This window comes from Muntiacus reevesi, chromosome 3 (assembly GCF_963930625.1).
Source record: "Muntiacus reevesi chromosome 3, mMunRee1.1, whole genome shotgun sequence".
NCBI lineage: Eukaryota > Metazoa > Chordata > Mammalia > Artiodactyla > Cervidae > Muntiacus > Muntiacus reevesi.
This window is the reverse complement of record NC_089251.1, coordinates 119,390,726-119,404,784: the sequence shown is the minus strand read 5'-3', so window position 1 is coordinate 119,404,784 and position 14,059 is coordinate 119,390,726. Positions and strand designations below refer to the sequence as shown.

At 37.9% G+C, this 14,059-nt stretch overlaps 1 protein-coding gene across 15 annotated transcripts in view; it reads right to left on the bottom strand.

Moving 5' to 3' along the window:
• Window positions 1–14,059, bottom strand: part of TRIP12 (thyroid hormone receptor interactor 12) — a 149,143-nt gene that overhangs the window by 65,168 nt on the left and 69,916 nt on the right. For all 15 annotated transcript variants that reach the window (XM_065930382.1, XM_065930384.1, XM_065930390.1 and 12 more), the window contains 3 exons: window positions 8,433–8,538; window positions 5,640–5,776; window positions 280–363 (listed from right to left, as the gene is read on the bottom strand). In XM_065930382.1, coding sequence (XP_065786454.1) covers window positions 280–363; window positions 5,640–5,776; window positions 8,433–8,538 — 327 coding nt within the window. The remainder of the gene's footprint in view (window positions 1–279; window positions 364–5,639; window positions 5,777–8,432; window positions 8,539–14,059) is intronic.

The window sequence follows — 14,059 nt, the reverse complement described above, 5'->3', positions numbered from 1 at the left end:
ACAGATTACTAGCTGCATATGTAACCATAATGAAAAAAAAAATTAACAATAAAAAATACACTACAGAAGATTTTATCTATTTAAATAGTAAAGATGAAGAAACAAATGGGTCATCTTCCAATTCCAAATCATCTAATCAGTAAATCAAGAGCTTTTTTTGGAGATATGGGTGGGCACTGCTACATTATAGTTATACGAGCTTATTCAAATTTCAATAAAGAACACAGTGACAGGCAGCCCATGACTGTGGTTTCATATAAGCTTGATAACGGTCTCTACCTTGTAACCGTCCCATCTCGGAGTCATCAGATTCGCTCTCCCCAGAGGTGGTCATGCCCACAGCCCCTGCAACAGAACTAGAGGCTTGGGGGTGGGGGTGGGGGTGGGGGTGGCGGCAGAGGCAGGGTGGAGAAGGTGAGGGTTAGGAGAAGAATATTTAAAACTCATTATGTCTGGTTTATCTTTAAAAAGAAGAAGCAAAGATTCACAGATAATAATACATTAAAGGCAAACGTTCTTTTAGACTTTTTTATGTAGCTTTTATGGAAAAAAGATGGCTCGATGACAACAGAAACAAATATAACATACAAGCCTTGCATTTCACTCATATATGATTTTCACAGTTTCCTCCTGTCTTTGAAAGTGAAAGTGAAGTCGCTCAGTCATGTCCAACTCTTTGCGACCCCATAGACTATAGCCTACCAGGCTTCTTCATCCATTGGATTTTCCAGGGAAGAATACTGGAGTGGGTTGCTATTTCCTTCTCCAGATCTTCCCGACCCAGGGACGGAACCCGGGGTCTCCTGCATTGTAGGCAGATGCTTTACCGTCTGAGACACCAACCTCTCTTTGAAACTGCTCCTCAATTCAGTCTTATTCTGAACTCCTCTATGAAAAGTCCATAAATATAATACTGCTAAAGCCACTGTGATATTTAATAAACAGGCAAGTAGTCATAAATGTAAGACAGAGAGAACGATCCACAGGGATGTGTGCCTTCTTCAGTCTGCTCTATCTAGTGTAGTCTAGTCTGGACCAGAGCCTTGATACAATCATTTACCATGTTTTCTTCCATTTCAAGAGTATGCAAAGATTATGCTCTCTTATTTTCAGGACAAAACACTGAAGATACACATTAACAGAAGACCACAAAACATTTAAATTTAAGTACAAAAGAGAAAGCAACTAATATGTCAAAACAAAGGCAAGAAGAGTCACATTCAGAAGAATTCTACTACACAAAATGCTAACCTGATCAATACTTCAGTCTAAGTAAACAGTGGTTGATTCTATTATGAATCTGACCAAGAGATAAAAATATATTCCTGTAAAACTAGCAGCTTAACTGCCCCTTCCTCTCAGTGTCTGTTGAGTCCCAAAGCATTTTTTGTACAAACAATTCATCTATGTAGAATGACCACATCATCCATAATACTTTCCTATGTCCATGTGACAGATTAATGACAGAACACAAGCCAAGACAAATACTTTTGTCATTATTAAAATAGGCACATGGATCACCTATGTGAATGTAACAGATTTTTCTGAACAAAGAGATGCTAATATACCAGCCACCGACTCCATGTTTTCATAACACTTTTTTTCACTCCTCATTTAAGTATCCTATCATTTCACGGATACTTAGAATTTTTTTTTAACTTGTTAAAAAAAAAAAAAAAGTATGGTTTGGAACAGGAGTCAGCACATTGTGGTCCACAGGCCAAATCCAGTCTAGCACATCACTATGTACATAAAATTTTGTTAAAATATACCCAAACTCATTCATTTACCTATAAACTATGGCTATTTTTGTGCTACAACCACAGAGTGGTTCCAACAGAGCTTATTTAAAGCTTAAAACATCAATTATCTGGCCCTTTACAGAAAATGCTGACAAACCCCTGGTTCAGAGTTACAGGCTAAGAAGAAATGGTTATATTAAAGAGTATCAGAATTTAGTAAACTTCATACTTGTTGAAAACAAGAAACAAAACAAAACAAAAGGAAATAACCATGACTACTTTGTAATGCTGCTTAAAGGTACTAATTAAATGCTAACTCCATGGAGAATGTGTCCATATGTTTCCTCTCAACCAAACAAAGAGGTATTACAAGCGCTGTCATGTACAAGAGGAAACCTAGGCTTTGTGTGTACTTGCTCAAGATCAGACAACTAACAACGGATATGAGATCTGAACCCAGGAAGTACGACTTTACAAGCTGTACTCTTATTAAATATACACTGTCAGAGCCTTCAATGTATTCTTCAGTACTAATTTTTAATTTATGTACACTGGCTCTTTCACATTATACAGAAACCATGTTAACCAACTCTGCTATTGGGTCCCAATTATTACTAAACTTAGCAAAGTGGCTCTTAAACTTGCCTTGAAACTCTTACAAACTGTGGAAATCAAATACAAACTTGTGACAAACAAAATTGCTCTTATGTATTCTCCTCCCCTCAAAAACTCTGGAACCACATTTTTAAAGAAACAAACGGAAAGGTTCACTTAAGGTAATGCTAGAGGGTTTTAAAAGAGGGCCTACTGGTTTTACTTTAAACCATTCTACAGGTTTAAGGTTTATCTTTAAGTTACTTCTTAAGAGTATTCTAAGAATTTACATAATGAATAACAAATACCTCAAACTGCCCCGCTACAAAGACCTTAACCAAGACATAAAACTTGTAAAAGCACAGAGTTAAAAGAGCTGTTAAGATTATTATAGTGAGGTCCCAACCTTCATGGAGCCACAGGTTCTCTACAAGAAGGAGCATGGATATTCTCATTTTTAATTGAGATGAGTGCCTATTTGGATACAAATCACTGAACCCGAAGCAAAAGATTCTTTCGAGCTGCCATACCTTTGATGATGTGCTGTGCTTAGTCACTCAGTCGTGTCCAACTCTTTGCAACCCCATGGACTAGAGTCTGCCAGGTTCCTCTGACCATGAGGATTCTCCAGGCAAGAATACTGGAGCAGATTGCCATGCCCACCTCCAGGGAATCTTTCCAACCCAGGGATCAAACCCAAGTCACCCACTTTGCAGGTGGATTTTTTACCACCTGAGCCCCCAGGGAAGCCCAAGAATACTGGTGTGGGTAGCCTATCCCTTTTCTCCTGGGGTTCTTTCCAACCCAGGAATAGAACCAGGGTCTCCTGCATTACAGGCAGATTCTTTACCAGCTGAGCTAGCCGTACCTTTGAAAGCAAATATTAAAAGCACTGGCCTACTGTAGCTCCCTTTTTGTAAGTTTTACAAAATTAATAAACCAAACTAGCTCAGCCTATGAGTGGCTGTTTGTAGTCATGCAGGTAAAGAAATGTATTCCATTCCTAGCAGTCAGTGACACAACTCTTCAATGAACACATCAAATGTTGGACAACACACACAAAATCCATCCCCAAACACAATGCATTAATAAAAACAAGATTATCAAGCAGAAAAAAAAAATCCAATTTCAGATTTTAAGAGATGTCAACCTATTCTTTTAAATTGGTATCTTGCCCATCAAGTCTCCACATATCATCACAGTACCATGTAAGGCAGTTTCCAATATACAGTTAAAGCTGACAGAATTCACTTTTACTTGACAGGAATGGCTAAGGGTTTACCAGATATCCAAGTACAGGAGGCAACAAGAATACAGTCTTAGTGTCATGAAAACTTTTGAGCAAGGTCAAAAGAACGGTTGTTCGGAATATAATTACACATTATACAGGTGCATGCTAAAAGATGCTCTAAACTAACACCATCAATTAATATTCAACACTAGCTTAAAAGAGCGTTACATTTTTTAAATTCCAGTTTTATATACTGAAAAACTAAAGCACATTACACTGTAGAATTTAATACAGAGCATGTAAGAAGTTTGCCTCTTCCTCTAGAACTACCTGAGTGAACTGGCAAAGAAAGCCCTACAGTATTCAATGCAGCCTCCAAAATGTAATCAAGTTAGTGCTTTCCACTATCAGTGAACAGGCCACGTGTATCTTTGACATAAACTTGGACAATACTAAGATTACACTGTGATTTCAAATATGGAGGCAGGCCTTCAAGGGGGGCAATCTTATGAATCTAACCCCTTAAAGTCTTCATCCTCTTAGGTGAATATACCAGGGAACACAATTTCACACACTGCCCCCTCATTCTGGCCTCCAACTATACTCATATGAATTAAACCAACTAGTAACCATAGGGAAGCAGAACAACACAGCTGTTGTTTCAACTGTGCACTTCAAGAGTCACACATCTGGGCCTGTAACCCTAGCAAGCTTAATGATTGTGCATTTCAATTTTCCTCATTTATAAATGAGAATAACAGTGCTCACACCTCAGCAGGTTGTTCCAAACATTAAATGAGAATACATGTAAAATGCTTAAAAGTGTGTATGCAATGGGGTATACCCTGTGTAAATGTTAGCTATTATAATTATCATAATGAGTCCACTTTAACAACATACTCAGCAGCTCTCTCTCGAAGAGTCATCCACACAGGAATTGCTCCACTTCCATATTCAGACTTGAAGCATCAGCTGTGTTATGTAGAGCTTCAATGAGCTGCACGTGCGATGCACTTTATTTTTCCAAAACTCTACCACTTAACCCTTCAGAAAAACTATTCTAGGAAAAAGGCACTACCAGATGAGATGCTGTTAAGTTCACCATGTAGTTTATCATATAAAACCAGGAAAGACTGGTTGGTAAAGATGTTAAGCTGGACAGAAAGCCGAGACAAAAGGCAAAAAACATGGACAGTAGTGGGAAAACCAGAACCTTCCTGCCAAACCAGTACATATGATTGACTGTAGGCAATAAAGAAAACTGGCACATATTCTGATATTAAATAAAAATACATGAAAGAATTTAATTCATTCAAAAGAAAGAATATATATGCCTACACCTAAAGCTATACAATTATCTAGATTTAAGGGACTTATAACCATATGTTCATAATGCTGAATTCTAATATTTTTGCATCTGTTTTAATATTAGTGACAAATGCTTATAACAAACTACTTCTTAAACTTGTTAGTCACAATCAACTACTGAAGTCTTAGCCTGCTTTATGTATTGGTAATGGATACATACTTGGGGTGGGGTGACTTAATTTTTGCTGTGCTAAGATATCAAGAATAAAAAACCCATAAAAATAGGAATAAAAAAATAGGAATAATATTATTCTTAAAGCTGCTAGGTTCAAACCGAATACTTATTTTTTACAGACTGTAACACTCTAAATTAAAATCTGCACATGTATGAAGCAATTTAAACTATATCCATACTTTTTTATTATGAATTTAATTTTTTCAAGCAAATCAGCAGGCAACTACTATATGTGTTGATCAATATTTAATAAGCTTAAACAGAAAGGGGGTTTCTGCTTCTTAAAAGCCCTTTGAACTTAGTACAAATCTGGATTTGGGGGGAAAAAAATGATACAACAAAAAACAATACAACTAGTCAAAAACCAAATCTATAAAATGAAATAAAACAAGTTTGATGGTTATTAACATCTTAAGATGTAGCTGTCTCCTCTCTTCCATTATACTTGGTATACCTAAAAAGTAATTTATCTCCAAATAAATATGGAAGATACACAAACACATTTTAGGCCTAAGAAGTACCAACCTACCTGCTGCTCCCTGGGGAGTCTCGTCTGTCCGTGCAGCTGAAGAGTTCACCGTCTCCTGGTTGCCTTCAGGGTCGGCCATCTTCTCCTGTCGACGAGCTTCAGCTGCTCCTCTTTTGCCCAGGCCAGAGCCTCGCCGACTACGACAGAAAAATGCCATCATAGGCAGCGCTCCCAGTGACCAGGAGCAATGTCCACACAGCACAAAGCTCCAATGCATGGAACACAAAGCGAGTTTCTTCTTTTTACATAAAAATTGTTGCAGAAAATCACTACGGGTAACAACCAAGACTTTGTATATTTAATACTCTTCCAAGCTATATCATGTTGACAACACAAGCTTTTGTGAGGCTATGAGCTGTTGTCATCCTTTCAGACAGAAGTGATCTTTAAACACTTCAACTAAATGGAAAAGTGATTCCTTTAGCAGAAACAAATTCATTCAAAATAGATCTCTAATTCTTGGGTAAATAGCAGATCAACATATGGAGTTTCAGACTGATAGTTGAAAACGGGGGACGGGTAAGAAGAGAGAAGACAATGGGCAAAGTTCCCATCACTTAAGTCCCAGATGATTTACATCATCAAAAAAGTTACTATCCTTATCATGGACAATAGCTTCTCCTTTAAAATAAAGAACTAAATATTCAATATTTATAGATAGATACAGATGAGATCCGGGAACACACCTGCTTCACACTGAGGCATTACTATAAGATGTGGAAAAAAGTCATTTATCATGAAGCAAACTACATTTCATTGACACTTTTTCTATTTTAATAAGTGAAATCAGTAAGCAAATCATGCACAGACAAAAGACTTCCAAAATTATTACAATTTAATATTGTTTAAACAGCAGCTCCCCCAAATGACTTTGAAAGTGCAAAAACCTACTACTAAAGAAATGTTTTAGACTAAAGTCAAGGTACAGTGAAAAATGCTGCTTGATAAAGAACAAGGAGGAAGCAGGCATAAGTGACCTGGAAATGAAGGCTCTGAATTACCAGAGTTGTAGAAGAATTTATTCTTCCGATTAGTAATAAATAGATAAATAAATAAATAAATGTATGTCCCTGAACAGGGATTTACTCAGCCAGTCTTTCCCTCAGGAAAAAAAAAAAAACAAACAAACCTCATTCCAAACCCAAATTACCAAGCTACAAATGACTGCGATTCAAAGAAGTCACTTATTTAACATTTAATTGCATCAATCACATGACACGCTCTGTGCTCAACACTTGGTTGCTGCCCTCAAGTGTGTCAGTCTAGAGTGATGAGAATGCAGCTACGAGAGGCTGTGAAAATACTAAATTTAAGAGGAATTTCAGCAAACTCAGAAAAGCCTGAGATGAAGAATGCTGCAGACAGGCGGGTAGACAGCTTGTATGCGGCGTGTAAATAAATAACTCCTGGTGCATTAAGACAGTGCTCTCGAGGAACCGCAGAGAAGGCTGCAGAGAAAGTCAGGACTCTAGATTACCTGACTCCATGAACAGTTCAAACTTAATTTTCAAACACAGTGAATTCAGTTTATATCTAAGATTATAAACCTTGGGTAACCTGGATTCAAAGATTGGTCCAAAACAGGGCGAAAGCCCTGAAGAATCAAGAAATCATCTCAGAGGTCCTCATAAAAGTACTGCCAACAGAATTCAAAGGCAAACAGGTGTACTAACTCCAGACATTTAAACAATATTTTAAACAATCCTAATAGAACCAGAAAACAAGTGGAAAAGCAGAGCTTAAAGGGCCTAGAGTCCTTTCCTTATGACTTATTATTAGGAAACAAGTTATTCTATTTCCTTGTGTTATTACTGTATCCACAGCGAAAGGTATAAAGTTGATTACCTTAGAGAAGAACCAAAGGCGCACTAAACCTTTCAACTGACCTGAGATGGGAAAAGCAAACTAAAAATCACCCACACCATCACTGGGTTTTGGCACATTTAGTAAAGAGAAGAAACAATATACAAAAGGAGCAAATTACACATAAAGGAGAGAGAAGTCCCATGTGGTTGTGCTAATTAGCAGCACGACACCAAAACTGACCAAACCTGAAAATCTGACATGAAATTGGAGTAACAAGATTTTTTAACTTCAACCGAAGATTCTGAATCAGTTAGTCAAAGTATGGGAAATAATATACTGTATCATATGTCAAAGGTAGATGATTTTCTGAAAATGGGCTCAAAGTGGGAAAAATGGAGACGTGAAAGAACACAAACAAAACCCACAGCTTCCCCTGAGGATGGGTGCTATAAGGTAAGATGAAAATGAAGTACCTCTCTCCCCCTCACCCATTACACTCAATCACTCATGCCAACACTTTTAGAAACTAATGAGGAAATATTACAGCCATTACAACAGGCATCCCTTTTGATCCATTAATTACACTACTGGGAAATTTAGCTACCTTTAAAAATAACCCAAATCTGCATAAAGATGCTCATTAGAGAGCTCTTTAGCAGACAGGAACTCTGAAAACAACCAAATGTCCAACTGCTGGCAATAACTCTGAGCAAATAATGTAAAACAACAGAAGAAAAGGTAGAAGACAAAGGTGTTGTCCCCCAAAAGGCATGATTAAAACTTAGCAATAAAGGGAAGAAACTTAAACCAAATATTGGGGAAGAATTCACAGAAATAACAGTTCTATTTAGAATGAATTTCTTTGCTTGATTTTCAAAAATAAAACTTTCATGAAATTTGTTTTAAAAACTCATAAAATGAAGGCCTTTGGGGAAAGCTGGACCCAGGAAATGAACTAATCACACACTGACAAGCCCAAATTATTACCTGGCACTAGCGCAGGAGCCCGTGGTCTTTTGGCGTGTGCTCCGCCTCAAACTGGGGAGCTCGGCAGGCGGGGATTCGCTGCGCTTCTTGGTAGATTTTCTTAAACCTACAAACGTGAAACGCAAGAGGGACACATTTAAAGGAGTCATCTTAAAAATGACAAAATTCTTCAGGCCGCCATCCTGGTCAAAACCCCACCGACTCTTTCCGTGGGCTCTCTAGCAGCCTCTAGGTCTACCTGCATAGTCGGCCTTCACGGCACCGGCTCATATTGGGGAAGTTCGACCGTGCCTGGCATGACTGTCCGGGGAGACGTCTTCTCACTCTGGCCTAACCTTGACTCAAGCTTTCCTACCTCATCCCTTGAATCCTCCTCTTTTAAAAGTTCCCATCACATCTCTACTCCTCCACTGCTCTTCTCTACTAACTAAAGCCAAGAGATTTTTTTTTTTTTTTGTATATACTATGTATTTCAAGACTTTCAGTATTTCATTTAGCACTTTATTGCTACATTATCTTTGCAGTACCCCATCACACCTAGTTTCTATAATGCTCATCAATAAGGCCACAAAAGAACAAAATGTTTTCTTTCACCACCCCGTCTGCAAGGAATACACATTTGAACTGAAGCCTATTAGAATGTCCAATTTAGAGAATACAATTAGGGGAAGAAAGTTAAACAAGCACAACACTTCACATGATAATCTGAAATTTAACACCTTTATGGGGACAACAGATTCTAAAAAGGTATAGCAACTAAGTAAAGTTTATTGTTGTGAACAACGGGGAAGCCACCAGAGCATCTTCTACTGCCGCCTCCTCAAACTAGGTTGTTACCCTAGGCCCGTACAAGACGTGACAACATTCTGGGCGCTGTGCTCTATCTAAACATAGAACCCCAGCAGTGAAAGGTCTCTGAAGTCAACAGACCATATTTCATTAGAACTTCGGTGTCATCTTAAACAGATGTTAACTTTCTCAGAGACCAACTGTACAATTAATACAATTCTCCAGATCACCTGTTTCTTCTCAAGTTTTAATTTTGTTTTTCCACTGAAATCTGAAAGATGGACATAGCATGTAGACAGATTATGAGGGTGTGATTGCTCAGTTGCTCAGTCACATCTGACTTTTTCCCGCCCCATGGATTGTAGCTCGCCAGGCTCCTCTGTCCATGGGATGAGTATCCCCGCAAGAATACTGGAGTTGGTTGCCATTTCCTCCTCCAGGGGACCTTGCTGACCTAGGGACTGAACTCACCTCTCCTGTGGCTCTTGCCTTGGTAGGCAGATTCTTCACCACTGAGCCACCTGAGAAGTCCTAGACAGCTAATGGAGTAAGCTTCATATGTTCAGCTAATAATGTCACTATTTTTAACATTTAAAAAATTTAGAAATTAAGTCTTATTTCAGAAAATATTACACTTATCTCTTTACCCAAAATATGCAATGAAGTTGGAACAGACAAAAAATGTTCAATTTAGAGGGAAAAAAATCACCAGTGCACATTACATTAAAACTGCAATTAAAAAAACAAATAAGGTACTTTTACTTCTCAGTTCAGCTCAGTTGCTCAGTCATGTCTGACTCTGCGAGCCCACGGACTACAGGACTCCAGGCTTCCCTGTCCTTCACCAACTCCCAGAGCTGGCTCAAACGCATGTCCATTGAGTCAGTGATGCCAACCAACCATCTCATCCTCTATTGTCCCCTTCTCCTCCTGCCTTCAATCTTTCCCAGCATCAGGGTCTTTTCCAATGAGTCAACTATTTGCATTAGGTGGCCAAAGTATTGGAGCTTCAGCATCAATCTTTCCAATCAATATTTAGGATTGATTTTCTTTAGGATGGACTGGTTTAATCTCCTTGATGCCCAAAGGATTCCCAAGAGTCTTCTCCAACACCACAGTTCAAAAGCATCAATTCTTTGGCACTCAGCTTTCTTTTTAGTCTAACTCTCACATTCATAACATGACTACTGGAAAAACCATAGCTCTGACTGGATGGACCTTTGCAGGCAAAGTAACGTCTCTGCTTTTTAATATGCTGTCTGGGTTTGTCATAGCTTTTTTCCCAAGGAGCAAGTATGTTTTAATTTCATGGCTGCAGTCATCATCTGCAGTGATTCTGGAGCCCAAGAAAATAAAGTCTGTCACTGTTTCCATTGTTTCCCCATCTATTTGTCATTTTCCACTTTTTGCCACTTTCACTTATAAAGCACTTTAAAAACCTATAAATTATTGTCACTAATATGACTCAATTCATGTAATACTGAAGTGTCTTCATATATACTAATGGTATATAGTAATGGACACTAGCATAAATTTTCACAACTATTCAGTGACATTCAATATTTAACAATGTTAAGGCCTACTGCTTTACTACTAATTTATGGTGACAGCATATTTTTGGACACTTTGACTACTCATGCCCTATTTTAAGACTTCTGTGTTTAAACTCTCTTTTAAACTTCATTCAAAGGTAATTTCAATATGATAAAATGTACTCATTTTAAATGGGGTTCGATGAGTTTGACGAATATATTCACTGGTATAACCAACACTGCAATCGAGATATCAAACGTTTCCATCACTTTAAAAAAGTTCCTTTATGGTCCCTGCAATAAATTTTCCCAACACATACACACTTCAGGTCTCTGGCAATCACTGGTCTTCTTTTCTGTTGCTACTGCCTACTTTGGAGTTTCTCACAAATGGAATCATAGTGTTTTGGATGACCTCATGCTGTTGCGCATATTGGTCCATTCCTTTTTAAAGCAAACTGGCATTCCTTTTGTGTGGCTATGTCACAATGTCTATCCATCTTTGCTGTTGTTACACTTTAAAAGAACTCTACTAAGTTACAGAGAAGTAGGGCAAAGAAAAGTCAAAACAAGAGTAAACAGAAAAATATTTATAACTGATGTCAAAATATCATAATGTAAAATGACTCTCAGGCTAATTGACATGACTCCATCTAGCCTGATAAACTAGAGAGAGAACCTCAAATATTCTGTTCTCTAAACTTTGTTACAGAACTATATAAATTCCTCCAAAAGTCTAAAATGTGTTTAGAAGATAGAAAGGTCATAAATTCTGGAGAAAAGGGAGCTGAAACTTCAGGGACAGCTTAAACTTCTTTTGGCCATTCAGCAAACTGACAATGTTAAGCTATGGAGATTTGCAAAAGCACCTTCAGATATGAAGTTATCATAATAATTGTTTTTTATACACAAAAATATTAACTGACTTGCTTAAAAGTGCATAGTTCTACACCATTCTAAGCTTATTTCTGAAGCAGAACTGAGTACTACATCTTCAATATACTTATGACAAGGTGTTAAAGTTTTGCTTTACTTGTTCACTTATAAACCTCACTCATCATGAGAGAAATGCAAATCAAAACTACAGTGAGATACCACCTCACACCAGTCAGAACGGCCATCATCATAAAGTCTACAAGCACTAAGTGCTGGAGACAGTGTGGAGAAAAGCGAAGAGTCTTGCATTGCTGGTGGGAATGTAAACTGATATAGCCACTATGGAAGACGGTACGGAGACTCCTTAAAAAGGTAGGAATAAAACCAACATATGACCCAGCAATCCCACTCCTAGGCATATACCCTGAGGAAATCAAAAGTGAAAAAGACACGTGTACCCCAATGTTCACTGCAGTGCTATTTACAATAGCTAGAACATGGAAGCAACCTAAATGTCCATCAACAGATGAATGGATAAAGAAGCTGTGGTACATACATACAATGGAATACTACTCAGCCATAAAAAGGAACACACTTGAATCTGTTCTAATGAGGTGGAAGAAAACTAGAACCCATTATACAGAGTCAATTAAGTCAGAAAAAGAAATATAAACATTGTATACTGACACACATATACGGAATCTGAAGAGATGGCACCGATGAATTTATTATCAGGGCAGCAGTGGAGAAACAGTTACAGAGACAAACCTATGGACATGGTGGGAGGAGAGGAGGGAGAAGGGAGAGATATATGGAGAGAGTACATAGAAATTTACAATACCATGTGTAAAACAGAGAACCAATGGGAATTTGCTCTATGACTTGGGAATTCAAACAGGGGCTCTGAAATAGGCTGAAGGGTGGGGAAAGAGATGGGAGCGAGGTCCAGGAGGCAGGGGGCATGGGTGTATCTATGGCTGATTCTTGATGTATGACAGAAAACCACAAAACTCTGTAAAGCAATTATCCTTCATTAAAAAAAAAAATTTTAAAAAGAGTATGCTTTGTAAAACAAAAGTGTTTCCAATCATTCTACTGGTCAAATATGGAGGCTTTTAATAAAGGAGGAAACATGGAAAGGTGTAAACCAGCAACCTACTGTTGTGTGTGTACAACACATACAAAATACACCTCTCTGTCCTAGGCTCTGTAACGCAGCAAAACTGCACCTTATCATTTATTTTTACAATGCCACTTTAAGAAGCAACCAGAATTATCATGGATCAGATTAATATATTCTTATCCACAAAGTCTTTGTATAATAAAGTTACATATGTCTTGTATCAAAGCTCTTGACCATTGCACAATTCACAGTCCACTTATACTTGGATATTGTTCAATAAATAGTAAATAACTATAGGATGAAACATTTCGTAGTTCTCACTGTTCAAGGATCAACTATGTATTGGTATAAGGAAACCTGCACTTGTTCCTACAAATATATTCCTATCATCTTTGTTCCTCTGGATAAAGGTGAAGCTAGAAGTTAATATTTTCTTAAAACTCCTAATTGATTTGCTTTCTAAAAGACAGATATATCTTACTCCTTTTTTTTTTCTTTTTCAAAGTATTCCTAACCAAAACTGATTTATACAAAGTCCAGGACTTCAAAATAAAGTTTTTTTTTCTGAAGTGTGACATTTTGAAAGTGTGACATTCAATGGTTTTTCCAGTAGTCATGTATGGATGTGAGAGTTGGACTATAAGGAAAGCTGAGCGCCAAAGAATTGATGTTTTTGAACTGTGGTGTTGGAGAAGACTCTTCAGAGTCCCTTGGACTTCAAGGAGATCCAACTAGTCCATCCTAAAGGAAATCAGTCCTGAATATTCTTTGGAAGGACTGAGGCTGAAGCTGAAACTCCAGTACTTTGGCCACCTGATGCGAAGAACCGACTCACTAAAAAAGACCCTGATGCTGGGAAAGATTGAAGGCGGGAGGAGAAAGGGACGACAGAGGATGAGATGGTTGGATGGTATCACCAATGCAATGGACATGAGTTTGATTGGCTTCGGGGGCTGTGATGGACAAGGAAGCCTGGCATGTTGCAGTCCATGGGGTCGCAAAGAGTCGGACATAACTGAATGACTGAACTGAACTGATGTTCAAGTACATACATTGCTATCAATGTATGTATCAATGGCTACCTTTCTAAAAGAAATTCACAAAAATTGATCACATAAAAAGGGATCGTAGGTGTTTATTTAAAAATCACTCAGAAATCATAAAAGATAAGTTGTGCAGATGAATGATAGTGAGCTAAAATCCCAAGTGGAATTTTCTAAGCCAAATTTTTATTTCCTAGTCAATGTATAGCAATTTCAGGCACTGATTGACGCCATGAATTAAAACTGAGAAATGTGCAAAGATAC